This window comes from Sus scrofa, chromosome 17 (genome assembly GCF_000003025.6).
Source record: "Sus scrofa isolate TJ Tabasco breed Duroc chromosome 17, Sscrofa11.1, whole genome shotgun sequence".
Classification (NCBI taxonomy): Eukaryota; Metazoa; Chordata; class Mammalia; order Artiodactyla; family Suidae; genus Sus; species Sus scrofa.
In genome coordinates, this window is record NC_010459.5 from 54,919,763 (window position 1) to 54,947,583 (window position 27,821).

The following is a 27,821-nucleotide window of genomic DNA, read 5'->3' on the forward strand; positions in this document are numbered from 1 at the left end:
GCGAGGAAAAGACCTCTGGTCTTTATTTGAAGCTGAGCATCAGCCAGTCCACGCTGGGAGCTGGTGGGTCCCGGGAGCAGAGAGCCTCCCCTCCCCAATCTGTTTTTAGAAAGAGATCATTTTTGTCCTGAACGTATTTTCCAAAGGCCTTTTTGCCTAAGCCATGGTGTGAGTGACCTAGGGTACCGATTTGTCAGTGTCATTTCTCCTCAGTGCGTGATGGACTGCACACGTGATGGATTCATCTGAGCCAGTGTGCGTGTGTGGGTCTGTGCCAGTTACACATGTCTATTTGTATGTGTATGACTAGCAGCGTGTGCCTGCATCTCCCTACTCCTGTATGGAGGTAAATATACAAGGATGAATATGTGCCTATGTGGGCATAAACGCATGTCTGGGTCTCTATGTGTGTGTCTGGAGTGGACCCTGCTGAGTGCCTCATCTTCCAGCTGCTAAGGGATCCCAGCTTCTCAGCTCAATGGGAGCAGCTGGCCTGTCCCTCCACCTCCCAGGGCGGCCCAGGAATCACCCACAAGCGTCCAAAGCCAGCCAGCTCGCCTGTAGGTAGAACAGCGTTATGGCGCAATTCATGCCCCTGGGAGATCGGGATGAAATTCCAGCTGAGACCAATCCCTGCCCTGTCCTTTTTGTCCCCCTTTCCCCAGGACCCCTCCTTCAGCCCATCAGGTGCATCTGAATGCCTGTCTCAGGCTCTGCTCTAGGCAGCATCACCATGACAGTATTTACACACGTGTGCGCTTGTGTATGAAAATACACACGTGAACCCACTGCTGTGTGCATGTGCCCACGGACAAGGATACCTGGGAGCATCTGGGAGAGAAGACACGATGGAGGAAGAGCATTGAGTTTATGCTGTGGAAGCAAAAGGCATCTCGGACATGGAGTACGAGAGACCTGCTTTAAAAGGTGAAAATTAAAAGATCCTTTAGATATAAATGTATTTTTTTTTATTAAATCAGAAAAAGGTACAGTATACATGATATCAGTCCATCATCTGGCTACTCTGAATTACATTTTAATAGACTCGTGGTCCTATTTACTCCTCTGCACACGTATTAAAAAAAACTCAGGTATTTGAATAATCTGTAAATTTTTATTATTAACTGGGGTTAGGGGGAGGGTTTTATCAGAGCACATCCTGAGAACATTAGGAAATTACAGACAGACTTGAGATAAGTGTCAGACAGAACAGATGAAGCAAGCCCCTCAGCCATCTGAGAAACATTAATAATGTAAGATTGCAGAGACCAAATCTTTGTTAGGGATACAGGATGCAGGATTAAAACGGAGACCTTGGCGCCCCCTAGTGTTGCAAAATAAATCTGCAACTTCATTTATTTTGTTTTGTTTTGTTTTTCAAGTTGGAATCCTCGCCTTGGTCACTGAGCCTCAAAAAGCAATTGTTTTCCCAAATCATTTCAAGCCCTCTCCAGTCAATCTTTTCCCTCTTGTCAATAACGTTCAAGGATCCTATTTGAAAAACAATTCTTATTCATTCTTTTTTCATTCCCCACACATTCCATTCCAGAAAATTGGCCACCTCCCAACACAGAGCCCACAACAACGTTCTCCCTCCTTGAAACGTGAACTTACTTCTCTCCTCAAGCTTAAAGGATGAGCATGTATTTACTACCAAGCTTCATTCCTTCCAGCAGGCATTGTTCCTTCTGTAACTGACTTGTCACTGTCATTTTTCATGACCTAACCAGAATGCAGCCCTCCACCCCTCTCCCACCCTGCTTGGCACCCATCAACCCTTCTGACCTGGCTAGTTAACCTGCTAAACCATCTTTACAACTATTTACCAGGAAAGACTGGACCAGAGACGTAAATAATACACCTCAATATACAACAGCTCAGACCTAATGTGTAGGCAGAATTTCATATGATGGCCATCAGAAGAAAAGATATGTACACGGAGTGGATTTGGGGAGTAGGAAGAAGACATCTTGGTGGCAGAACTTGGGAACCAAGGTGATTTGTTTACTTGGATTTGCCAACTGGTCCGATGGATACGGGGTCAGTTTGCACTTGAGCATCCAACATCCGCTTTGGTCCCTGGAGAAACATATAAAAGGAGTTGCATCTTTGTGAAGATCTGTAATAGCAATAGCAACAATTGCCACTTATTTATTAGCACTTACTCGGGGCCAGGTGCTGGGCTAAGTAAATATCCCTTGTTCCTGGGTGGTGGATGAGAGAATGGACTCCAACCAGATGCCCACGTTCAATGTCCAGGTAGCTTACCTTCTAGCTTTGTGAAATCTTGGATAAATGACTGATTCTTTGTGCTTCAGTTTCTTCATCTTTAGAATGGAGGTGATAAAACTGACCTCAGAGGGTTGTTCCAAGGTAAAGTGAGTTCTTACTTGGGATGCGCTTAGAATGGTACCTGGACTGTCGAAAACCGTCCAGTTTTAGCTCATTTCAGTCACCATCTCTAATCACGTTCTCATCACACTGCCCTGTTTAATCTTCCTACAAATCATATCACTCGCCGACATGACCTTTTTATCTATGTCTGACTAACATCCGTCTCCACCAGAACGAAAGCTCCGTGGATTCTGTCTGCTGTATTCTCAGTGCCTAACGAGTGCCTGGAACATAGTAGGTGCACCTTCCTATTAATGGACTGCAGCTGAATAAACTCCCTGGGTCAAGTACTATTATTGCGATTGCTGTTATTATTGTTATTTACCTTTCTGTTAAGTATAATTTACATACAGTAGAATCAACACTTTTTTGAGTACAGTGCTATGAGCTTTGCCCAACACAGTCACATAACCATCTCCCAAATCAAGGTACAGAACAGTTCAATCATCTCCAAGGTCCCTCTTGTGTTCCTCTGTAGTCAGCTCCTCCCCAACCCCCAGACCCTGGAAATCGCTGTTCTCGCCTTCATCCCTAGAGTTCTGCCTCTTCCAGGATGTCTTATCAATGGACTCAAAGCGTATGTAGCCTTGTGTGTAGTATAGAAAGAGATGGGATAGTATATATAGTATGATGAAGCATATACATATATGCATATACACACACACGCATAGTATACAGTATTATAATACAGTATTTATAGTCATATAGTACAGAGCAGTAAATTAATATACAGCTATCCCTTGAACAATGCAGGAGTTAGGGGCACTGACCCCTGGAAGGTCAAACATCTGACTAAAGCTTTCAGTTGGGAAGTTTCCTTGTGGTGCAGCAGGTTAGGGATCTGGCGTTGTCATTGCAGTGGCTCAGGTCACTGCTATGGCACAGGTTCAATCCCTGGCCCTGGAACTTCCACATGCTGCAGGTGTGGACCAAAGAATAACCCCAAATAAACTTTACATTTGGGGCCCTATGTCCACAGTGCTGCATCCCTGGATTCAGCCAACCCTGGGTTGTGTACGACTGCAGTATTTACTGAAAATAAAGCTGCACGTTTGTGACCCTTTGCAGGTCAAACCTGTGTTGTTCAAGGGTCAACTGTAATACAGTAGAGAGCAGCACACGACAGCATAGTAAAATATAGTAAATAGAGCAGCATAGTATAAGTAGTCTAATATATGGTATAGCATATGCAGACAGTGTGGTACAAGGCGGCATAAGGATAGTGCAATACAGGATAGTGCATACAGTAGATAGCGCATAGGAGTCTCTAATATATATATATATAGCACGACATAGTACAGGGAGGGTAATATACTATTGAAGAATATATATATATATAGCATATATGCAAGGTGCCATGTGGTACAATGCAGTATAGTACTGTAGACATAGTATAGGATGGTGTAATACAATACTTGGTATATGCAATGTATATAGTATATTTATACTACAGTATACCAAGTATATGATATATAGTATACTATACATACTACAGTATACTAAGTATAGCACAGCACAGCATAGCAATGTATATAGTATATATACTGTATACCAAGTATACGATATATAGTATATTCTGTATACTATAGTAAGTATACTATGTAGCGTATGGTATACTAAGTATATTATATAGAGTATACTATATATACTGAAATATACTAGGTATAGCACAGTGTAGCATAGTATAGATAACATATAGAGGGTGTATATATCACACATAAACAGTGCTCTATAGAGGGTGCTACACAGTATATACTCTACAAGTGGAGTTTACCACTGGGGCCAGATTGCTGGCTTTTGAATCCCAGATCTGCCACCTCCAAGCTGTGTAACTTTGGTCCAGATGCATAACCTTCTGCACTCAGTACAACCGCTGATAAAATGGAATCCACAGGGCAGTTGCGAAGATTACATGTCAGTCTCTGTAAAGGGGTTAGGATGGTATTTGTCATAGCAGGTGCAAGAAGAGTTGTTATTACCACTAATGGCAGCAGCTGGATCATTCATTCATTCGACACCGTATGTGGAGCGTCTGTGATGCGTGACGCACGTGTGAGTCTTTGGGAACGTAAAGACCACGTAAAGGTCCCCACAGATGATGGGAAGCATGGGCTCCAGAGTCACCCAGATTTGGGTGACCGCCCCCTTCTCAGGTCGTGTGACCTCCAGTCAACTCCTCATCCTGTGAGTGTGTTCTGCCCTGGTGACAGCTAGGTCACACCTGGTCCTCACCACGCCCTATGAAGGTGACCCCATGATCACTCACACCAAAAAAGGAGGAAGCTCAGTGCGTGTAAGTCACTTAAGTCAAGTCCTCTGTTAGTAAGAGGGGACCCGGCTTTGGCCAATGGCCTGCCCACGAAGCGCGAGGCAATTCCAGCAGCTCCTGCGCGCTGCATTATAAACACTGGCTGCTTGTTGAGACCACAGACTCCTCAGGACACAGCAGCAGCATCTTAGTCACCTCTGCGCCTTTCCAACCTGTCAGGAGCTGCCTAAACAATCATCACAAAAGCAGGGATTCCTTCCTGACAAATTAAAATGTGCCAGGCATCGTTCTAAGGACTCTGTACACAATTTCATTTCAGCCTCTTGCTAACGCTGTGATGTCAGCATTATCAACCCCACTGATACGGTTCCAGCAACTCAGGAAAGTGACGTGTCCAAGGTCACACAGCTGCTGTGTGGCGGAGCTGGGTTCAAGTGCAGGAACCACTCTAGGTTTGCAGGGCCTGGACTGAGGCTGGCTCAGGGGGAGTTTTCCTTCCCGCCCTTCTGCTCCCAGCGCCCCTGCCTGCTGTCCTGGTTCACAAAGCCCCCCTCCCCATGTCACTGGCCTCTACAGCGCTACCAGTGGACAGGTCCACTCCTTTGAGTGTCCTGACCTGGGGCCTGCCTGGCCCACCCATCAAACTCAGGTCACCAAGTGGCAGCCATGAGCTGAATCTGGCTTGTGGATGGGCTTCATTTGACAGGCAATTTTTTTCTTTTTCTTTTTTTTTTTTTTTTTGTCTTTTTTCCTTTTCCAGGGCCGCTTCCTGCGGCATATGGAGGTTCCCGGGCTAGGGGTCCAATCAGAGCTGTAGTCTTCAGCCTACGCCAGAGCCACAGCAACGCAGGATCCAAGCCACGTCTGCGACCTACACCACAGCTCACAGCAACGCTGAATCGTTAACCCACTGAGCAAGGGTAGGGATCGAACCCGCAACCTCAAGGTTCCTAGTCGGATTCGTTAACCACTGCGCCACGACAGGAATTCCTCTTTTAATTAATTAATTTACTTATTTTTTTGATCATTGAGAGCCTGGGTCTATGGAGGTTCCCAGGCTAGGAGTCGAATCAGAGCTGTAGCTGCCAGCCTACACCACAGCCACAGCTACTCGGGATCCAAGCCACATCTGCCATCTACACCACAGCTCATGGCAATGCCGGGTCCTTAACCCACTGAGCGAGGCCAGGGACAGAACCTGTGTCCTCATGGAAACTAGTTGGGTTCGTTAACCTCTGAGCCATGACTGGAACTCATCTTTTAATTTTTAAATTAAACGCTGACATTTAAAAATACCTTCACATTCAAATTTGCATATTTGCTCTTTTCTCTTGAAAAATGTCAAGACCCTGCCACATGGAGGTCACCGTCCTGCAAGGCCACGGGGGCGGGTGGCAGTGCCGCCTTGGGAAGGGCCCTTGCTTCCAGCCCAGCCCTGCAGGCCACAGACCATCTCCCCGGACCCCATTAGGCCTGGACTCTGGAGAGGGGACACACAGACACGCCTCGGTCCTGCCCTGTCCACAGCACCGCACTTCACAGTGTGCGATGCCCGATGAATCTATTCCCTCATCGGGTCCTCTCCTGATGGACCCCATAAGCTGGGAAGTGATTACTGACCCAGTTTTACAGATGTGGAAACTGAGGCTCCAGGTGACCTGAGACTAGCGTGTGTAGTGACGGCCTGGCCACCGTGACGTGGCATCTGGCCCCCAGCTCACCTGCCCTCCCAGGCCCCCATCTGGTCTGCTCTGTCTCACTCCCCCCGGTAGAAAAACTGAGCCAATGGTCACCAGCCTCGGCTCAGCCTGTTCCCAGCATAGAGAGGCAACGAGGACAGGCAGGGGACTCTGGGGGTTCACTCCGAATAAGGAACTGGCCCTGCCTTCTCGCAAAGCCTCCTGCAGGTCGGCTCACACAGAATCCCGGAACCTCACAGAGCTGCCTCAGGGCCCGTGAACATGAGAAAGACGAGGAATCTATCCAGCAGGTGGTACCTGGGTGGGTGGCGGTGGGGCACCTACTCCTGCTCCAATCAGGGAGCTCCCCCTTGATCAGCGATTACGTGTGTTTGTGTGTACGTGTGCATATACACATGCATGTGTGTGTGCACACACAGGCACACACACATACTCCTGCAGAGGTTCTGTGCCCATTTCTTTGTCAAAGAAGTCCCTCTGCTCCAAACCAAAATGTTTGCAAACAGTTGCACTTGATTTCTCGAGGCTTCCTTCCAGGGCTTTGCGAGCTCGTCACGTAAGACCAAGGAGGCTGCTCTATGTTAGAATCCAAGCCACATATGGAGGGGGAGAGAAAAGGGACGAGCCAGGAGGATGTCACTAGGAGGGCAAAGGTCACACAGGGACTGGCTGCCCTGCAGGTGCTGGGGCTGTGACAGTTCCCTGACCCTCTCAGGAAGGGGGTCAGGCAACCCGGGGAAACGTGTCCAGCCTGGAAGTCCTCCAGGCTTGACTGGATCCCTGCAAAGGGGCAGGAAAGCCCTCCCTCCGCCACCACTATTGGAAGCCTCGCGACAATGGGAAGATGCGGACTGTGAGGAATGAGCATTTCGGGCTCAAAGGGACGTTGCCAGAATTAAGGACAGAAGCGTATAAGGGAGCAGGGCCTCAGAAGAGGGGCTCAGAGACGTGAGCTGTAATTATTATCCAGAATCTGCCCACCGCTTGTCATCTCTGCAGGCGTCCCGATGCCAACCGCCATGGCTCTCCCAGGTGACCCCAGAAGCGTGTTACCTGGGCCTCTATTTCTGCTCTTGTCCATCTATGGCCATTTCTCCAGCACAGCAGCAAGGAGAGTCTTTAAAGGCTGTAAACAAGGGTGCAACACTTCCTCGCTTGACCCCTTTTAAAAGCTTCCCAGCTGAAGTAGGATTTCATCAACATTCTTTGCACAGCCTGTACAGCCTGCCTGAGCTGCCCACTGCCCCAGCCTTACCTACTTTTGTTACCCACCTAGCTCACCTCCTCCCAGCAACTAGGGCCGCCCTTCTCTTCCTCATTCCCACCCCAGGGCCTTTGCACATGCCGTCCCCTCCTCCTGGAATGAAGAGCCTTGCTCTCTTCCTGTCTGGAACCAATAATTGTTCCTGGCTCATCTCAAATATGGTCTCCTCAGAAACATTTTCTGGATCCATCACCTCCAAGCAGCACACACGCCCCTCCTCGGTCCCCAGGGTAACTATGGCGTTACCATGTTTATTTCCCCTCTGCGACTTCCCCCACTTACATTTTTCTTTTTAAACTTATCTATGTTATAGCTCCATGCTTTCCTCCTAGAAGGTGGGCCTCACACTGAGGTTCTACACACACTGCCAAGGACCCAAGGCCTAGAAATGACCGTTTATCATAAAACTTTAAACTTGGGGCCTGAGATTCTGCATTTCTTTTTTTTGCCATTTCTCAGGCTGTTCCTGCGGCATATGGAGGTTCCCAAGCTAGGGGTCAAATTGGAGCTGGAGCTGCTGGTCTTCACCAGAGCCACAGCAACTCGGGATCCGAGCCACGTCTGCAACCTACACCACGGCTCACAGCCACGCCGGATCCTCAACCCACTGAGCAAGGCCAGGGATCAAACCCACAACCTCATGGTTCCTAGTCGGATTCGTTAACCACGGAGCCAGGACAGGAACTCCAGATTCTGCATTTCTAATAAGCTCCCAGAGATGCTTCTAGAGACCAAGCTTGGGCCAGAGGAACCAGAGCCCTCACCTACCTCTACCTATTAGAGGTCACCAAAGCCTATGGATATTCATGGGGAGGAGATAGGAAAGAACCAGACTGACACAAATAAAGACCTCAAGCCTGCTGTGTGGCACTGGGAACTACATCTAGTCACTTATGATGGAGCATGACGGAGGATCATGTGAGAAAAAGAATGTGTGTGTGTGTGTGTGTGTGTGTGTGTGTGTGTGTGTGTGTGTGTGTGAGACTGGGTCTCTTTCTGTACCGCAGAAAATTGACAGAACACTGTAAACCAGCCAGAATGGAAAAAATAAAAATCATTAAAAAAAAAAAAAAAAAGAACCCAAGCTTAATTCATTATTTAATGCCTGGCCTCTACTCACTCCCACCGGCCGCCCCTGGGGGAAAGGAACCAAGTTTCAGCCTGGTCTGTCCACCAGCACCCGGGTCAGGCTCCGAGGGGTTCCCTGGATGTGAACTCCACAAGGCCACTTCTGGCCACAGATGCACATGGGGGCACGTCGCACCTGTTCCTGCCAGCCTCCTCTCCTTGGGTTCTCTCCTCCAGCCAGACTGAGCCTCAGATCCCTGCTGTCTCTCCAGCACCTCTTTGCTCCTGTTACCCCCTGCCTGGACCACACCTGCCTTCAGACCTCCCCTGGCCTCCTCCCTCTGCAGGGTAATGGGAGGCGTCACACAGAACCTCTGAGAAGCCTTCCCGGGCCCTCCTCTCAACCCCAAGGCCAGGCCACGTCCTCCCGCCCAGGCTCCCTCCATGTGCCGCCTCTGCCTCCAGCTCCTCCCCGACGCGACGCCCGCCCTCACCGCCCCCATCCATACACACCTGCCTGAGGCTGCACAGCAGCCACGCCTGCGCCCACCTCGCCCTCTGCACCTGGCACGCGCCTGGCACACAGCAGGCGCTTGCTCTCTCTCTCTGTGGCAAAGGTCCGGCCAGCCCCTGGCCAGTCGGTCCCCTTTGCTGTCAGGACCCACACCCCTGGCCCCAGAGCCCAGGACGACGAGGTGAACCGTGCACCCACCAGGCCCTTGAAGAAGCCCCCGAGGGACTGCCGCCGCTTCTCGGGTCTCTTCTGGGACTTGTCCCCATTCGGCAGCGAGTTGGCCTCCACCGAGGCGGGCTCCGCACTTGGGGCCGGCTCTTTGGCTTCCTGCTTGTTGCTCTTCTGCTTGTTGGGCTCGGTGGCCGCCTTCTTGTCCTTGGAGGAGGGCTCTTTGCCCTTTGGGGCGGCAGCTGCTGGGTCCGGCTCTGGCGGCGGCGGGACGGCCTTCTCCGTGGCGTCCGATGTCTACGGCAAGTTCAAACAAAACGCAGTTTTAGCAGCTGCAAGACAACGCTCACTAGCAAGTGAGTCAATATGTTAAAACAGAGGTTATCTATGCGTTCATGAGTCCTGGGTGAGATGGGAAAAAATAATAGGAAAAATGTGTAAAGACTTTTTATGGTACAAGGTCACAGTAGGGGACATTTATTGATCTGGTCATTCATTCATTCATGAATGCTTTCCCAGCACACAATCTTTCCTCCTTCTGGAACTAACTAGAACCTGGGTCTTCCCTTCTCTCTTGTTTATTCCCTGTGGTTTGGGAATAAAAGCACGTGTCTCACTCCTGCCAGTCAGAGCACTGCATGTGACTGAGCTGATGGGGTTGGTTGAGGCTGGCCAGACGCAGCTAACACTGCGCTAATCGCAGTAACAGCTTTGCTAGAACCATCGAGAGTGTGGTCTGCTCCCTCTCCTTTGAATTTGATGCTGAGAAGATGAAAACCTAGAAGCTTCCAGAACCACCACCATTTCCAGGAAAAATCTGCTTAAAAAAAGAAACCACGTGACACAGAGGAAAGCAGAGCTGGGAGATGAAGCTGGAGAAAGGAAGAAAAAGTCCACATAGGGGTGGCATCACATATGCCCCTAGATCTAGCTGTTCCTGAAGCCCATTTTTGCATGAGCTGACTTTGAGAGGATTCCTCCCACTCGCAATGTGATTCTTCTTGGGGATGCCTATTCTTTTCTTCATGATTATGTCTATATTAATATGTCTGGTATGAAACTGTCCTCTCATTTCATGAAACGGTGGCCCAAGAAGATGCTTGTTTTCTTTAGTTTTGAATGTACATCTTTTCACGGTAAACTGAAATGTCTGCAGTCCTACTCCGTTCTTATAATTTGGAGAAATAAGGCCGTCAAATCGAAAATGCTAGGTAAATTACAGACAACCAAAAATCTGTTAGGAAGTAAAAGCCTTTTTTTTTTTCCCCTCATAATTGAACAGAAATGACTAGGGGTTCAGAAAGATAAAATAAAAACACGAAGGAGCCTAGAGGTAAGACCAATCACGTGGTGACCATACTTGCCAGGTTGTAAAAGCAACAGGAGACCAGAGAAATATTCCTCTAATGTAAGAAAAACCAGTTCAGGCAATGCTGGCTTTGCGGCTGGCGAGACAATGTGACATATAGGGGACCCTGGTGAGATGAACGTCACGTGCCCTGTTTAAAGGGCCAACAGCTGCTCCGATCCACCAGACTGCAGGAGGTAGGATCACAGCCCCAGTGCTGTCAGGTCTATTTTTTCCCAATGGAAACTGAATTATTTTAAATGTAAAATACATCCATTTTAAAAAATGGTTTTAAGACCCTGTTCACAGCAAACACACACGATCCGAGTATCTCTCTGTGAGCTGCAGTTGGCCCACTGGCTATCTGTTTATCACGTGTGATTCGTGAAAGTTATGTGTTGTCCCCAGGTCACCAAGTCCTCTGACAAAGTGGCAGTTTTGATTGAGAGGGCAGTAAGCAGAGACCCGTCATGTCACGTCAGTGGATTGAACACACCCCTTAGAAATGAGCAAGAAGGCAGAGGCAACCCCCAAGTCCTGCAGGCAGCCCCAGGTTGCAGCCCCCTGGAGAGCAGGATTCCTTGGAGAACAAAGCATCAGATGCCCAGTGCCCATGCCAAGGAGCTGTTTTACAAGCACTCATCCTGAATCTTTCCATCAGACCCCAGGTGCCAAAGCCGCAGCAAACGCTAAGCTGCAGATCAAGTACAACAGACAGCCCAGAGCAGACGCCTGCCTTAGAAGGAGACAGAAGCTCCCGCTATACTGCTCTGCAGAAAGGCCAGAAACCAGTGACTCCTGTTCAAACACCCCATTAACTGCTTTTGTTGTGGAGAAGATTTTAAGATACAGGGAAGAGCTCAGGGCTTGGTGTCTAAAGTCAAAAGAACACGGTGTGGTCTGGTTTCACCACAACCTTGCTGTGCAACCTGAAACAAAACCATCTCTCAGCTTCCTCTGCTGTAGGCAGGTGATGCCAACAACAAACCAGCAGTTTCCTGTCATGGCTCAGCGGGCTAATAGCCCAACGTGGTCTCCATGAGGACCTGGGTTCAATCCCTGGCCTCGCTCAGTGGGTTGGGGATTTGGCATTGCCGTGAGCTGCAGTGTAGGTTGCAGACTCGGCTCAGATCTGGCATTGCTGTGGCTGAGGTGTAGACCGGCAGCTGCACCTCCAACTCAACCCCTAGCCTGGGAACTTCCATATGCTGTGGGTGCGGCCCTAAAAAGACAAAACAAAACAAAACAAAATAACCCCATGAAGGGACAGATGAGGCTCTCGAGAAATGCTTGTTCGGTGGTGTCCCCAGTCCCCCTGCAACCTCATCTCCTGTCCTCGTCCCCTCAGCATCCTGCTCCAGCCACACAGTCCCCTTCCTCCTCGAAGAAGCTTCTTCTCAAGCCAGAGCCTCCTGTTTACTGCCCGTCTGTCCGGCACGTCTCAGGGCTTTGGATGACAGCTTGTTCCCATCAAGTCTCAGCTTCAGTGTCGCCTCCTTGGAGACACGGTCCCCAGTGAGATGATCTAAAGAAGCCTGAGCCCCTCCTGTGGAAGTGCTGACTAGCCCTTATATTTGCAGTCATCTGGGGATTTCTTTGCTCATTAGAAGCGCATGGGAAGGAAGCTCCAGAGAACAAAACTCCTCTGTCTCTTCCACCTGCTTTATCCTCGGCACCTCACCCGGCACTCAGTGAGGCCCTGTCACAGCACGGGGAATGAATGGCCAGCAATTCACTTTCCAAATGTTTCCAAAATATTTCCCTTGGCTTGTCACTCGCGTGTGAAATGGGAAGTCCCCACAAACCAACAACACTCCCTGGGCTGACTTATTTCAAGAGGGGAACTTTCAATGATCATATCCATTTACCACATGGTAACTCCCTTCCCAGGAGGCTTCATTTGTTTTCTTTCATTTGTCCGTTTGGCCACGCCTGCTGCATACAAAAGTTCCTGGGCCAGGGATCAAACCCACACCACAGCAGTAACCAGAGCCACAGCAGTGACAATGCCAGGCCCTTAAGCCACAGAGCCACCAGGGAACTCCTTGTTTGTTTCCTTTTTACTGGTTTAGAAACTAACTTCTGGAAACAATTCATAGCCCCTTCCTTACCTTCAGAGTAAGGTAAGAATCTAACCCATGCATGACTGTTTATCATTAAATGCTGAAGATTTGCAACCCTTGCTAGGAGTTTGATGCTGTCTCAAAATTTACAACAAAAATTATTCACATCTGAATCATCTGAGGGTATCCTCTTCTAGAACCCACGGACACTGGCAGGGAGCTGATGGACAAGGTCACTAGAATGTTTCGTTTGATGCAGATACTGTGACCTTGGCTGAGAATTCCTTGGGCTTTTTTTTTTTTTTTTTTTTTTTTTTTTTTTCCTTTCATTGAAATAGCAAGTAAGGCTCTTATAACTCTGAGAGGGCAAATTTAAAGGGAGCAGAGAGTAATTCCTGCCTGGGTCTGTAGGTTCTAGAAGACAGCGACAGGACTGGCGGCCACTCTGAAGCACTGGGACACAGGTTCGCTCCCTGGCCCAGCACTGGGTTAAAGATCCAGCATTGCTGCAGCTGCTGCCCACATCATAACTGTGGCTCAGCTCTGATCCCTGGCCAGGGAACTCCATATGCTGCCAGGTGGCCGAAAAAGAAAATGAACAAATACATGGAGCGGAGAATGTCTATCCTATTTCCCAAATTAAACCAAGCATTTTCCCATCATCCAGCAGTAGACACCAATCTTCCCAGATCTGGATCCAAGGCCCCATGAAGCAGCATTCTCAAAACATTCCTGGATGAGTGTAAATAGAATGACATTTCCAGCTCATTCGGATTTCCACAGGCTGCACTCAGATTTTAGAATCATCAAACTGATGGGCATAACTGTTTCACTGTCAGATTCCAGACGAAATGGTACAAACATATTTAAATGTTTCATGGTGAATAAAGTAAATTTATCATGTTTCCGAGATAGTAATCTTTGGGATTTTTTTTGGTTCCAAAGTGCTCTAGAATACGGGTTTGGAGGGGCAACCATAGTAGAGAGTTAAAAAAGAAAAGTGAAAATAATTTGAATGTAATAAAAAGCAATATATTCCAGGTTGAAATATATAGGATAAGCTAGTTATGGAAATCGAAGTATCATAAACTATTTAGGTGTTACGGGTGGCATCTGTGCGTGTGTATATTATAGGATGGTAATTGCTTATCAGAAGCATAACAGTAGTAGTAATAAAACAACAGCAACAGCGATGGCTTTATATGTTGAAGCTTCCTGCCGCTGTGAAAGGATCTGGAGTATGGAAGTAATTAAATTGGTTAACTGAGGTCATAGGATGGGGCTGTGATGTAACAGGGATTCGTGTCTTTGTAAGAAGAGACGCCAAAGAGCTCATTCTCTTTCCTCTGCATGGTATTTTGTTGTGGCAGCACATGCTGATTAACACAGAAACTAACATTTATCGAGCCTGCTCTACCAGGAATGTTCTAAGTGCTTTACGTGTACAGATCCATCCACATACGACAGCCCCAGGAGGCAGTACTTTTTCTAGCTTCCTTATACAGAGAGGAAACTGATAAGAAATTTCCCTTTAGTCACACTGCTCAACGATAGCTGAGCCAGGGTTCAAAGCCAGGCAGTTTGAGTCTGCAACCCATATCCTTAACCCCTTCTCTATGTTGCCAAAATTAGAAGACTATTTCATGACATTGGTGGAGATATATTATTAAGTTAAGAAAGAGTGCAGGTTATAAAATAGGCTGTTGAGGATGAGATGATCCCACTGGGGGGAAAAAGACCTATAGTGATAAAAATATCATAGCTACTTCTTTAGGATAGAGAGAATAACAAACAAACCATATGATCCTGTCTCTTTCATTCATCTATGCCAGAAATAGCTCCTACTCTGTACCAGGCACCATGAAATCTGATAAAAAATAGAAGAGGACCCTTCCTTGCTCCACAGATGCTCCGGACAGGGCTGAAAATGGGTAGGAGAGACAGATAACTGAGAGACAGATAGATGACTTATTCCAATGCGTGATAAGTGATGAAGCAGAAGAATAGGATGCAGTGACGGTGGGTGAACAGGGAACGGCTCTTTGAGGGGAGGTGACCATTAGGAGGAGAGGAAGGAACTGTCCATGTGGAGAAAGGAAGGATGTGCATGAGGACAGGAGGACAGGAAGGAACAAGACATGGAGGATGGGAAGGAACTGTCCACGCGGAGCAAGGAAGGACGTGCCTGAAAGCTGGGCACTAAGAAGCAGCGGAGGAGCCCCTGCTTGCTCAAGATGGTGCCTGGTATACAGCAGGCGCCCAACCTGGAGATGGCAAAGGAGTGGGCAAAGGAGTGGTTGAGAATTGCACTGGAAACAAGGTTGGAAAGAACCACGAACATGCCAGCCAAACCCACCACCAAACCACGTTTACACGTCACTTACTTGGTAGCGGGCGTCCGTCCCATTTATGTCTTCCGAGGGCGTGATCCCTCCATCCCCTTTCACTGACTAAAATAACAAACAGACAAGGGCCTTTCAGCTGCCACAAGCACAGCAACGTGGAGACCGCGAGGCAAGTTCGGGAATGGATGACCTCAGCCATGCACAGTTGAGGTTCAAGGTCCAGACAAATGAAAGACCAGCTAGAAACGCATTACTCGTGAGACATATGATGTCCATGGGGTCTGTAACCACAGTCTGATCATATCCAAGGGTTGGTCTCCCAACAATTAAAACCTTAAATCCCAGGATTAAGTAATTTGGGAATAAATAAATGATGAATACTAATGTTGGAACCAGAAGGTAGCTGAACATATAGAAGGAATGAATAAATAAATGAACACTTAAACCATTGGGAGTTATCTATTTATAACACTTAAGTGGTAGGTGTTTTTGTGGTAGTTGGTTTTACCCCCTAGTAGAGATGGGTTAAGCTGAACATTTTCCAATAATGGGACAGGGCTGAATGGGGTTGAAGTCACAGCTTTGGCTCCTTAAACCAGTAATCTAAGCTAATGGTTCTAAAAGTGTGGTATGGGGTCCAGCAGCTTCAGCATCCTTAGGGTACTGGATAGAAATACAAACTCTTGAGAGCTACACCAGATCTATTGAGTTGAAAACTCTGGGGGTGGGACCCAGCCAATCTGTGTTTTAACAAGCCCTCCAGGGAATTCTGAGGCACAAGAGAGTGAGCATCAGTGCTTTAAGCTACCTGGCCATGGACAAATGCAGCCCAAATACTGAGATCTATAGTTTTCGCCACGGATTTAGTAATGCTTTATGCTTGATGCCTGATAAAAGACCTAAGAAATCTGCCGATGAATTCTTAACAATTTGAACTCAGGTCTAACCCTCACATGGTCAGTCAATGGTTACGGCCTCCTCCTCCCAGCAATGGAGGAAGGGATTGTAGGAAGCAGGGGTTAAATTCTGTGGGGCAAAGAGGAGACTTCAGCTTCCACTGTTCTTATCTTGGCTGTTCTGCTAGAACACCTGCACTAAGAATACACACATTAAAGGCCACTTAATACTTTTTTGACTGATTAATATTATGTGCCTCTCTAATCCGAGATCAGGTACTTATATTAGCAGAGAGAGCAAAAATTATTATGCATGAAGGCTTTTCGTGGAGGGCTAAGTGCCAGGAATTGTGCTAAATGAGAAAATAACATGCGTTGGTTCGTTTATGTATCATGCTAGAACCTTAAGATAGAGGGGCAATTTTCTTTTTCTCATTTTATGGCAAGAAAATAGAAGCTCCAAGAAACTAACACGGGTCATGGAAGTAGCAGGATGGGGAGCCATGCTGGACACTATGGCAACGAGTCCATGTTCTATACTCTTAACCACCTCCCCATACTGCCCCTAGAGGGAGGAGGTACCACTCGCTGAACAAGTATTTATTGAGCATCGACTATGAAGCTACCTAATTAGGAAAAATGACAAGGACTTGGATAAGGTGGAGGCTGAAAACCTCAAGGAGGGATGCCTGTGGGACATGCTTATCAGGGCCATACTCCTCCACTGGTTAGGGATGGGAGACGTCTTTCTTTAGCTTGACTTCTTGGTGTCTGGCAGTTCCATGCACTTTCCTTCAGGATGTCACTGCCGTGAATGGCGCCAAGGTGCTCAACCCAAAGGCAAAGGGATCTGTTCTCTACGTGCAGTTGTGATTCCATCCGGATGGAAGGTAGTTTTTTCCTTCCTCTAGGTCTTCTGCATTCTTCGACAAGGACCCATCTCATCTGAGCACATTTAGGAAGAGAAATGGACTCTCTCCGTTATCATTTTCCTCCCTACCGCCAGCTCTTTCAGCTCTCACCCCCAAAGTCTTACCACTTGGGACCTGCATCAGTCTCCAGAATTCAGGCTGTGTTGAACTGTCTCTCCTGCTCAAACTTGCTCCCCGGCGTCCTTTAGCAGACAGGGTCCTGTCCTCAGCAGTTGGTCTTTAGGGAATGAATGTCCAATGGCAAAAACCAACCAACCAACAAACCAAAATGGTTTTTAAGTAAAACCTGAATGGCTCTCAGGAGTCCCATTACACCCTCGGAGAGAGAGATTTTCAACTTCCTTCTGACTGTGTCTATTTGGTATCATTAGGTACTCTGTTGATTTAAGGTTTAAATAAGCTTCCTTCTTCCTCTCCTTTCTAGTCCTTGGAGGAGAATTGGGATCAAATCAGAAGGCTCTCTTATTAGCAGTGGATCTAGTCTACCGTCCTGAAAACAGACCCTCGTGCTGCCAGAGAAATTACGGCAAAGAGGTTCAAACCCTTTAAAAAAAAGAAAGGAGACGACCTCAAGCTTTGCTGTGATTTTCCTCTGCTGTTCATTTTGAGGCATAGAAACTGTCTTTATGCAAAGGCGACTGCTGAGTTTAGACTAGTTCATCTGAGGTCTCTTCCATCACTGCGGTCACTGACGACTCTCTCCCTCCTTCCCTCCTCCGGTCCTCTCTTCCTCCCTCTCTTTTGCTTGCTTTCTATCCCCGCCCCCCTTCCTCTGGGCAGAGCCCTCTTTCAGGGACAAATGAAAATAGTTCATGCTGGCCTTTACAGTCAAAGGACCATAACCACAGAAGCTTATTTTTTCCAGCTGTCAAAAATAACAGAGTTTCTGTTTAAAGAGGTTAAAATCCTTTCAGAGTCTATTTAGCACTTTAAAGAGCAGTCTGAAGACTATTAAGTAATTTCAGAGATTCCCCAGTGTGATATGGAGCAACTTTCTTTACAGAGTTGATTTTTATTCATAAGAATCAAAGTTGAAGCACCTCAGGGCTGTCTAGCCTGCAGCGCTGAGCTGGGATCTAGTGGCAAATCTAAGCCTTGCCTCTGAATGAAATCATTTTTAATTTCTTTCACTGCGTCATGCATTCCTACAGCTTGATACACTGAAGAATGTCTGAACCATCTCCAAAATATATCACTTAGATGTTCAAAATCCTAGCGGAAATGTTTGGTGGTCAGTTGACATTTCTTTGCAAGGAATGCAAATGTATTTTGATAGAGATTTATTCCAACTGATGTTGAGATTTAAAAGGAGAAGTGGAATGACATTTTAATGGATGTGAGTACAGTAGCCCACCTGTCTACCAGAGCTCCCTCATGACAATAAATCCAGGCAACGAGACCTGCTAGAAACTTCCAGGATAAACAGAGGTTTTGAGTCCAGCCTCTGTGGTTTACCAAGCTACTCCCCTGAAATCGAACTGGACAACTCAGACAAAATTACACAGCCAAGGCAAAGCTCATTTTTGTGACAAGCATATTCAGAAAACTCACGTCCAAGCTTCGCTTAAGTCATGTATGGATTCTCCTTTCTTTCACTTTGTTGTCATTTCAGGTAAGCAGAATTTCGGGTAAGCCCAACACATAAAAATGATGTTTCCACAGAAAACATTAATAACAGAGTCACCAAAATGGAGCTATAGTTGTTCTACTTACTCTCAAAGAAAATGGCTCCCAGAAGCACAGGAAGCAGCAATAACACAGGAGCACAAGGGTGAGCTTTAGAAAAGCCCACGTCTGAATGTGGGCTCTGCCCCCACCAGCTCCGTGACCTTGGGCAGGTCATTTGCACAGGAGAGCAGTAAGAATGCTTCCCAGGGGATTTATATTAATAAAGGAGTTGATGCATGCACTGCGCTTTGCACAGGCCTGGCCAGATCATTTGCATGCAATAAACAAGTGGTAGCTATTATTATTATTACTATTAATAGCTGACACCCGCCAAATGACTACAGAGCCCCCTTTTAGGGTAGGAAGGAATGCAAGTCGCGGGTGGAGACAGGAATTGCCCAAACAAATGCTACTTTCAGCAACTTTTCCTTAAAAACCAACTCAGTCTTCATATTTGAATACTCAGGGAAGAATCTGAAATCAAAAACTTTGGCTAGAAGACTCCTGTTTTTTTGGTTTTACAGTTATCCTTCCAAACCACTCTCTTTCTCCTTTAGACAGTACCTTTCAGCAGGTTATCTGATGGAATGTGATCCAGAAAACCCCTCTCCTTTCCTGGCTGCCTCCTTTGGTCTTTAATTTGCCTAATACTGACACTCAGTCTTTCTTAGGTGAGCCTGAGAAGGTTATTCCCCCAAAGAGTTTCTTACAAAACGGATGGTCTAAAGAAAGAGACAAAAGAAACAGCGGGTGGGAAACACACAATCGTCTGGAGGAAGAAAAGCACTTTTCAAGTGTAAGGTGTTACTAAGATTGACAAAGTATAAATCTGTATTTCCAAACCTCCATCTCCCATCTTTCTGGTTTCACCTGCCTGCCTGGTTTGTGTGAATACAACCAGAGTTCTCCACACACTCACTCTGTAAAATTATACCAGTGCTTCGAATAGCCAATTTCCTGGCGAATCGTTGAGTTATTACACATACGCATCCTTTTCTCTTTAGGGTGTGACAGATGTCTTAATTATTCCTTGCAATTACTCTGAAAGCCTGTGGGAGCTCACAGGATTTTTGTGAAGTGCTGTATCTGTATCCAATGCAATATTAGGACATCTCTGCTTTCTCTTCCCTGAAATACAATCATTTGAAAAAATGATATTCTATTTTTATTTGTATGAAAGATTAACTTCTGGAAAGACCAAGCTCTCTTTAGAAATGAACTGGGCAATGCATTTATTTTAAAAAAAATTCAACAAAGAAGTACTATGGGAGAGTAAAATATAGTATCTAAAAGAAACTTAAGGGAAGGGAAGGCTAGAAAGTAGAAAGTCAACGATCAGATAAAGGGAAACACTGATTATAAAACAAGGGTGATGCATTTGCCGTTGTTTTCTATTAAATCAATTATTTTTTAAAACTATGTTTTGCTAAAAATATCTAAAATCAGTTTCAAGCCTCCGCTTATTCAATAATAATGCTCAGGCACATACTAAAAAAAAAAAAAAGAGAGAGAGAGAGAGAGAAAGAAAAATTCCACAGTGATGGGCCAGATACTGTCTCTGTCTTCAAGGCGTTAGAGCGGGTTTGTTTTTCCTGCATAAATTCCAAGGCTTTAGTTTGGAAGCCACGAACTGTTTGGCAAAAAATAAGGGCTGAAGCTGACTTCCAGGAGTCTATAATATGAGGATAGTAACACGTGTGCAAAAAGTGGGTCTGTAAGGATGTTCTTACAGGTTCATGAGGAAATGGTGATCACGTGTGGAAGGCATGGTACCAACTCACTGCATATGGCGTCGGGTTAAAAAGAAATCTCTGGGAGTTCCCATCGTGGCGCAGTGGTTAACGAATCCGACTAGGAACCATGAGGTTGCGGGTTCGGTCCCTGCCCTTGCTCAGTGGGTTAACGATCTGGCGTTGCTGTGAGCTGTGGTGTAGGTTGCAGACGCGGCTCGGATCCCGCGTTGCTGTGGCTCTGGCGTAGGCCGGAGGCTACAGCTCCGATTCAACCCCTAGCCTGGGAACCTCCATATGCCGCGGGAGCAGCCCAAGAAATAGCAACAAAAAAAAGACAAAAAAAAAAAAAAAGAAATCTCTGTTTTCCTTACTAGGCTTCACTCTCCCTGGGGCCAGGGAGCACATCTATGCGCACTGGTATATCTCCAGTGCCTGGAATAGAGTGGGCCCTTAACAATCATTTGTTGAATAAGTGAATGGCATGCGAACCGCTGGAAACAAACCAAATGTCCATCCATAGAGCAGGGGTTAATCAAAACAAGATAAATCCAGATGGGATTCAATGAAGTCATTATAAAGAGTGAGGCAGCTCTAGATCTGGGGCTACAAACTCACATCCTCAGAGGGAATGGGCCAGTAACGTAAACGAGGGAGCTGGGCTGGGTGTGACAATAGGGATGGGTGGGGATTGGGGTGAGCTGGAAAACCCCTGTCTTTTGTGTATTTGAATTAATCACCAGGGTAATATAATGTTCTAATGAAAGCAAAACAGAAGGCAAGACACGAATAGTGAGGATATCTGGAATTTTAGGGGAAATCACAACAATTCTGGAAGCATGGGGGTTTAAACATTAAAAGGAAGCAATAATATTCAAGCTCCCAGGTACTACCCTTTCAATGGGCAAGACGAAATAAGAACAATGGACATCAAGACCTGACACTGCGAACGGACCTTTGCTTCTCCCCCAGTCCAGGGGAGAACCACTTCCAAAGGTCCCCTGTTTCCACTTCACCCCAACAGTTCAGATTTATAGTTTCTACCGCTCGAGAAAATAATCCCAAACAGTATCTAATGGATAACTCTGGAGGATAAATGTGAATGCGGAACCTCATTCGAATTTAAGGATGTGTCTGAATGGAGGCAGGAGGTGGTTTATAAGTCTTTCTTGCTTTATCTGGAGTCTCATCTTTTCTTCTCTTTTATTTTTTATTTATTTATTTTTTTGTCTTTTTTTGTTGTTGCTGTTGTTGTTGCTATTTCTTGGGCCGCTCCCGCGGCATATGGAGGTTCCCAGGCTAGGGGTTGAATCGGAGCTGTAGCCACAGGCCTACGCCAGAGCCACAGCAACGCGGGATCCGAGCCGCATCTGCAACCTACACCACAGCTCACGGCAACGCCAGATCGTTAACCCACTGAGCAAGGGCAGGGACCGAACCCGCAACCTCATGGTTCCTAGTTGGATTCCTTAACCACTGCGCCACGATGGGAACTCCTTTTCTTCTCTTTTAAATGAGAAGTTTCATGTTGATGGTTTGGAAGAGAACATCATTCTATTTGCTGGTTTTTTGTTTTTTGTTTTTTTTTTTCCGATCTCTCAACTCTATCCAGAAACGAGAAAGCTGGCTCATCCTCAGTGTTACGATGAGTTATTTGGGGATCCCATTTGTAATTTAGATGGGTTGCCAGAAAGAGGCCAAATGTTCTTTTCTTTCCTGATGTCGTGTAAAAATTGATTTAAAAATCTCAAAATCTTGATGCCCGTTTTCAGCGCCAAACTGCAGAGTAAATGGCCAGGACTACAGACAGGGTTCCAGCCATACAGGCTGCCCACTGAGAATCAAACGATAAAAGAAAATGATTCCTGTCAACTATTTCCAACGGAGTGATTTCTAATATGCCGCATCTCCCGCTGGCAAGGGTTTTATTCTGTTTTGTTTTGTGGATGAGAAAGAATTCCTTAACAGGTTGAGCTTGTGAAATGAGAAAGTTGCTTTCTCAAGGGATTAAATTCCCAAATACTCCTGAAAATAAAGGCACACTATAATGAAATTCTTGTTTTTCATTAAAAGAGAATTAAACCAATGACCTCTTTTATGGGCTTTTGTTTTTTGGTCTTCTAACCAATTTGGGCTTGATTGCATTATATTATTTAAGGTCCAGGATGTTTAGATATTTAACGCACATGACTCTTCATTGACTCCAAAAGATGTCTGCCCCCATTCTTTCTGTTCTACGGAAATTAAAAGCATGGGCGAATTCACCAACTAAATTGTACACACTCACTATCAGAAAATTACAGTTTCCTTTTTGGAATTATCTACAAACCAGCTTTGCCCAAATTTCTGCCACTCATACATCCCCTTCAGAATTTTTCCAACATCAATATACAACTTGAACTATTTATTCCTTAATCCTTTTTTAAAAATGCCTTATGTTCTTTATGTAAATAAACGCCTTTTCAAAGGAAACTGCATATCATTACCATAACGAGAAAAGCAGCCTCATTTGCCATAAACAGAAGGAAACTTTCACAAATAAATAAAATTAAAAGTAAACAATAATATATTAACTTCCAGGTGGGTACTGTTGGCTTTCACGGCTCAGAAGCCAAGGCCAGCTCTTCCACTGTTAAAATGGGAGTTAGCAGGACTTAAAGAAAGATTAAGGAACATTAGCACAAACAGAGACAGCCTCTGTGATTGAATCAGAAGCACACAAAGCAAGGTTCTCACTGCATAACTCTTATTCCATTCCTCTTCCAACTGTCCCACCTAGCATCATATCTCGCCACCTGTGACAGGGGTTCTCTGGTCCCGGAAGCTGACCGAGGGGTTTCAGCTGCCCCGTCCTGGACGCAAGGGCTTACCATCTGCCTGAGAAACGCCATCAGGGAGGGTCTGGGTGCTTTGCGATCTTCCCTCTTGGGCGTCGCTTCTGCGGGTTCGGGGGTGTGATCGTCTTCGTTGAGATCCACGGTTTGTAGGGCGGATTCTACCTCCTCGGACTTTACAACCTCTACGGGTGATTCACACACCACCTGGATTGATTTGCCAGGTAAAAAGACAGTGGGGAAAAAAAAAAAATCATCCCCCAAACATGTTTCCTAAAGGGGGGGGTCCTGGTTGCCTCTGCGACCACACAGCAGTAGCTACGGGTTGGTGTCTAGGGCTGTTTCTACACAGGCAGGTCTTCAGTAAGTTACGCTCACATCACCTCCAAAGAGGCAAAACTCCCGCCTCACTCGGAGGCCCTTTAAGGACCGCCCTTCGGAGCATGCGCAGTACCTCTTCCTCGCCATTAAGCCACCTGTTCAGTCTGCGCTAAAGGTGAATCACACCTGGCCTGGGTAAAAATCGGGCGTAATGATTTCCTTAAGAGTCCAACCTTAGGACGGTGGCCAGATGGAGTCCACTCCATCCTAGCTCCCCCGAGACTGGTGAAATTGTCCTCTTTGCAGAAAGGCTAGTGGGAAAGCCTCTCAATTGAAAGGACTCGACTTCCTCGTTAACTTATTTCTCACTTCTCCCCAGACCAGCCGTCTGTTCTTGTTACTTAACTGAGGTTCCCGCTTTCAGAAGCAAAATGACCTTGGCCAAAGAACTCTGGCTGAGTTCCGTATGGCACTCAGCAAGGCACCTAGTGAGCTCAGCACCCCTTGAAGGTCTGAAGAGATGGCCCACGCTGGGGTGGCAGGTCTGATTCACCTGTGCTCTGATGCTAAATTTTGTGCATTTGTGTTGCCTCATGCCACTTGCGCTGGGCCCCGGTCAGTTTCTGTATTTGCATTGGCCCCTGCAACACGACAGTGTTAAATTGGCCCGGAGAGAGTTTCAGAATTTCCTTTTTGTTTTCTCTGGCAAGCAAGGGTTGGCAGACTCCTTCCAAATTCATCCCTGGGCCTGTTGGAGGATGGCCCCTGAGCTAAGAATAGATTCTACATTTTCAAAGGCTTGTACAATTTTTTTTCAAAAGTTGAAAAATTGGCAACAGAGCCTGTAGGTGGCCAGCACAGCTTAAAACGCTGTCTGGCCCTTTACCTGAATGTTGGCTATATCCTTGCCTCAGGGTGAAGCACCCTAGAGCCAAAGACATTTTTACATTGGTTTTGGCTGCTGTCAGACCCTCAGCTCCCCTGAACTTGTTCCTGCTGTTAGGGAGCAGGGGAAGGGAAACAGCAGTTTCAGAAAACACAGAGTGATCGTGGAAAAATCATTTTCCTTTCCTTCATGCAGGATCTTCCATTGATTTGCAAAGAACCGAAATGATCTGAGTTGAGAATGACCCTTAATCCTTATATTGTCAGCTGAAGCAGGAAGGGGCCGGTCAAGAAACCAACACAGAGAAGCATCCCCAAACATGGCAATGGAATCATAGCCTTCCCTGCTCACCTTTGATTTCTTAAGATATGGACACAAGTCCCAGCATTTTCCCTTTGCAGTCAAAGATCTAGTTTGGGGAGCTACAAATGCAAAGGTCCCCAGGATGCAAGGCAGGTGAAGTTCGCATGGACTGACCAAAAGGAGTCGTGGGGACTATGACAAGTAAACATTAAGCTGTCCCATCAAAAGACACTCAGAGAATCAAAAGCCCTGGACTGGCCAACAAAACACATCTGTGAGGAGGCGTCTGCTGCTGGGCGGCCGTCTTTGACTCAGGCCCGTCTTTAGGAAACTTGGTAGAGAATGAAGCCAAATAAGAGACTGGATGTGATATTGAGTTCCACATCCGGGCCTGGTTTAATTCAATTGCATGTCTGAAAAACAAGCTTCAGCCACAAGTGCGCTGGGGTTTATGTCTGAAATACAGGCAGCCTGACATAGTCATTGCGAGCACAGCTTTTAGTGCCAGCCTGCCTGGGCCTAAATCTTTTGTTGTTGGTTGGTTGGTTGGTTGGTTTGGTGGCCACACTCCCAGCATGTGGAAGTTCCCAGGCCAGGAAGCGAACCCACACCAGAGCAGCAACCCAAGTGGCTGCAGTGACAGTGCCAGAACCTTAACCCGCTGACCTAAATCTTGACTCTGCTCCTTCCAGGGGCTCTAATCCAACATTCCTACAACATCTCTGTGCCTTTGTTTTTTCATTTCTCAATGGGGATAGTACACTCATCAGAAAGTTGTTTTGAGAATTAAATCAGGCAATGCATGTACAATTCTTAGAACAGTGCCTGACATACAATAAGCACTCAATTAATTCTAGTGGTTATTACTTAGGCCACATGAGAGCAATTTATTCCATGGGCACGACTTATCTGGAATCATCCACCATGCACATGTCCACTATTTAGAGATGATATTAATAACTATCTCTTACTATGTCAGACATTGTATAAGGTATTTTTAACATATTACAGCCGTAAAGAGTTACTGAATTACTCAAGACAGCCCAGCGTAGATAACATTATCCCTGTCCTACAGATGAAGAATCTTAATGAGTGAATGACTTAGCCAAAGTCAACCACAAGTAAGCAGTCATTTCAATGAGGATGGAGTTGTTTACCAGTAACTTAATATCTAATAGTGACTTAACCAGTAACAATATGGAACAAGATGTTTGAAAGTAGAAGTTATCGGGTTGGTTCAGGGGCTCCACAATATTTTTAAAACCTGGGCTCTTTCTCTCCTTTGGCTCTGCCATGCTTGCCATGCTAGATTTTCATCCTTTTATTTGCTACCCCATGGATATAAAGGAGCTGCCACAGCTCCAGGCATCACATCCTCAACCCAATGTCCTAAGGAAGAAAGGTCACAGCAAAAAAATTTGCTCCACATGAACTTCTGTATTTTGATCCTCTACCTCCGAGTACATTTCATCGGCTAAAAGCAGGTCACCCTTAGATTAATTATTGGGCAAGAAAATGGGATTGTTGGTAGAGAAATCATAATAAAATACTTTGGGCATGTAGTAGTTGCCAACTTTAACTGAGATCAAGGGGAAAAGGGTGGAGAAATAGGAAATGGCCCTTGGGAAAGTAGTGAACAGAGTCTGACTCACTGACTCTGGATTCAGAATTATTCTGTGGTTGAGGCAGCAAGTACTTTTTTGTGTGCAGAGGCCTTGGAGGGACAATTACTCACATGATAAAACAACTGCATGGCAATAACTTTGTAAATCAATTTTACTTGCGTGCCAATAGTTTTCTTGCTGGGCCTTTCCAAGTGTCAAGAGGTGTCACCTTATACATCCTAGCCCAGAGTCCATTTTTCAAAACACGACTTTTTCAGTAGGGGTGAAAAAGGGGGGAAACTTCTAGAGACTCTCATTAGCTTTGAAGTCAGGCCAAGAAGTTAGCTTTTAGCAGCCAAGGAACAAATCCACTGACATCCAGTGTGGAAAATCTAGAAGGAGTTGAGCTAAGTGAGGATCTAATCTGCATATACAGACATAAGCATCTGATTTTTATTTGGATAGCTTTCTGATTTCTTTCCAGGCCAGAGCTTTGGAGAAAGTTGTTCCTTATTCAGACTACATGACTGCATCTGTACATCTGAATGTGAGGTACGATGGACATGATAAAAATCAGAGGCATGCTATATTTTCACATTAAATCTCCCTTGTTTGATTTCGGTAGGGGATATTATATGTTGCATGAAGGTGGCCAGTGGGATTAACACAGATGATATGCATTTCAGCAAAAGGTTTCACTTTTTGCCCCTACTGTACTACCATATTTACTCTTGAAATTTGGTTTATATAGTTTTTACTAGAGCTGTGAGTTTGGGAAACAGCTTTAGAGCAAAACAGATCTCCTCCATTCAAACTTCACCCATGACGGGATAATATTGATACTGAAATTTTTAATTTCAGAATCCTTTTTTGATTCTATCCGATTGGACTTGTAACAGGATTATTTGAGGGCAAATACATTACAGAGATTTTATTTCATTTTTAAAATTTTTATCATTTTTTGCAGGAAGACTACACCTACACCAAAGGGAACTTCCCAGGCCAGGAATCCAGCTTGAGCCACAGTCGTGACAACACTGTGTCCTTAACTACCAGGCCACCGGGGAACTCTGAGATTTTATTTTTCTACCCAGTAACTCCTTCGCATTCTCTCTCATTCACAACCTCCCCTCTCCCCCAGGTTTTTCTTTGAGGGAACAATCATTTCTAACTTTATTTATTTTTGCTGCACTCCTGGCATGCAGAAGTTCCCAGGCCAGGGATCGAACCCAAGCCATGGCAGTGACAATGTCTAACTTTAAGACTACATAATTTGGACGGAGCTGGTTGAGCAGGTCTAAGCCAGTCAACGTGGTCTAGCTGCTTGGCCATATGAGTTCAGCGACAGGAGCATGTGGCAGGAAGTGTTATTTTTCCCAATTATTCATTCTGCCTTCCCCTAAAAGAACTGTACACCCATGCCCACTGCTGTGTGACTTGCTTTGGAGAACGGGAGGTGAGTGGACAGGATGTAAATCTAGACTGAGTGAAGGTTTTCAGAGCTATTCCATGAG

General features: G+C 46.0%; 1 protein-coding gene across 18 annotated transcripts in view; it reads right to left on the reverse strand.

Annotated features, from left to right (window-relative positions):
* Nucleotides 952-27,821, reverse strand: part of BCAS1 (breast carcinoma amplified sequence 1) — a 118,757-nt gene continuing 91,887 nt past the window's right edge. For 5 of the 18 annotated variants that reach the window (XM_021077186.1, XM_021077183.1, XM_021077180.1 and 2 more), the window contains 4 exons: nt 23,230-23,400; nt 15,173-15,238; nt 9,408-9,674; nt 954-2,079 (listed from right to left, as the gene is read on the reverse strand). In XM_021077186.1, coding sequence (XP_020932845.1) covers nt 2,005-2,079; nt 9,408-9,674; nt 15,173-15,238; nt 23,230-23,400 — 579 coding nt within the window. In that variant the 3' untranslated portion in view covers nt 954-2,004. Of the gene's footprint in view, nt 2,080-9,407; nt 9,675-15,172; nt 15,239-23,229; nt 23,401-27,821 lie in introns of all 18 variants that reach the window. The other 13 variants (XM_021077193.1, XM_021077195.1, XM_021077194.1 and 10 more) reach the window with 6 other exon arrangements.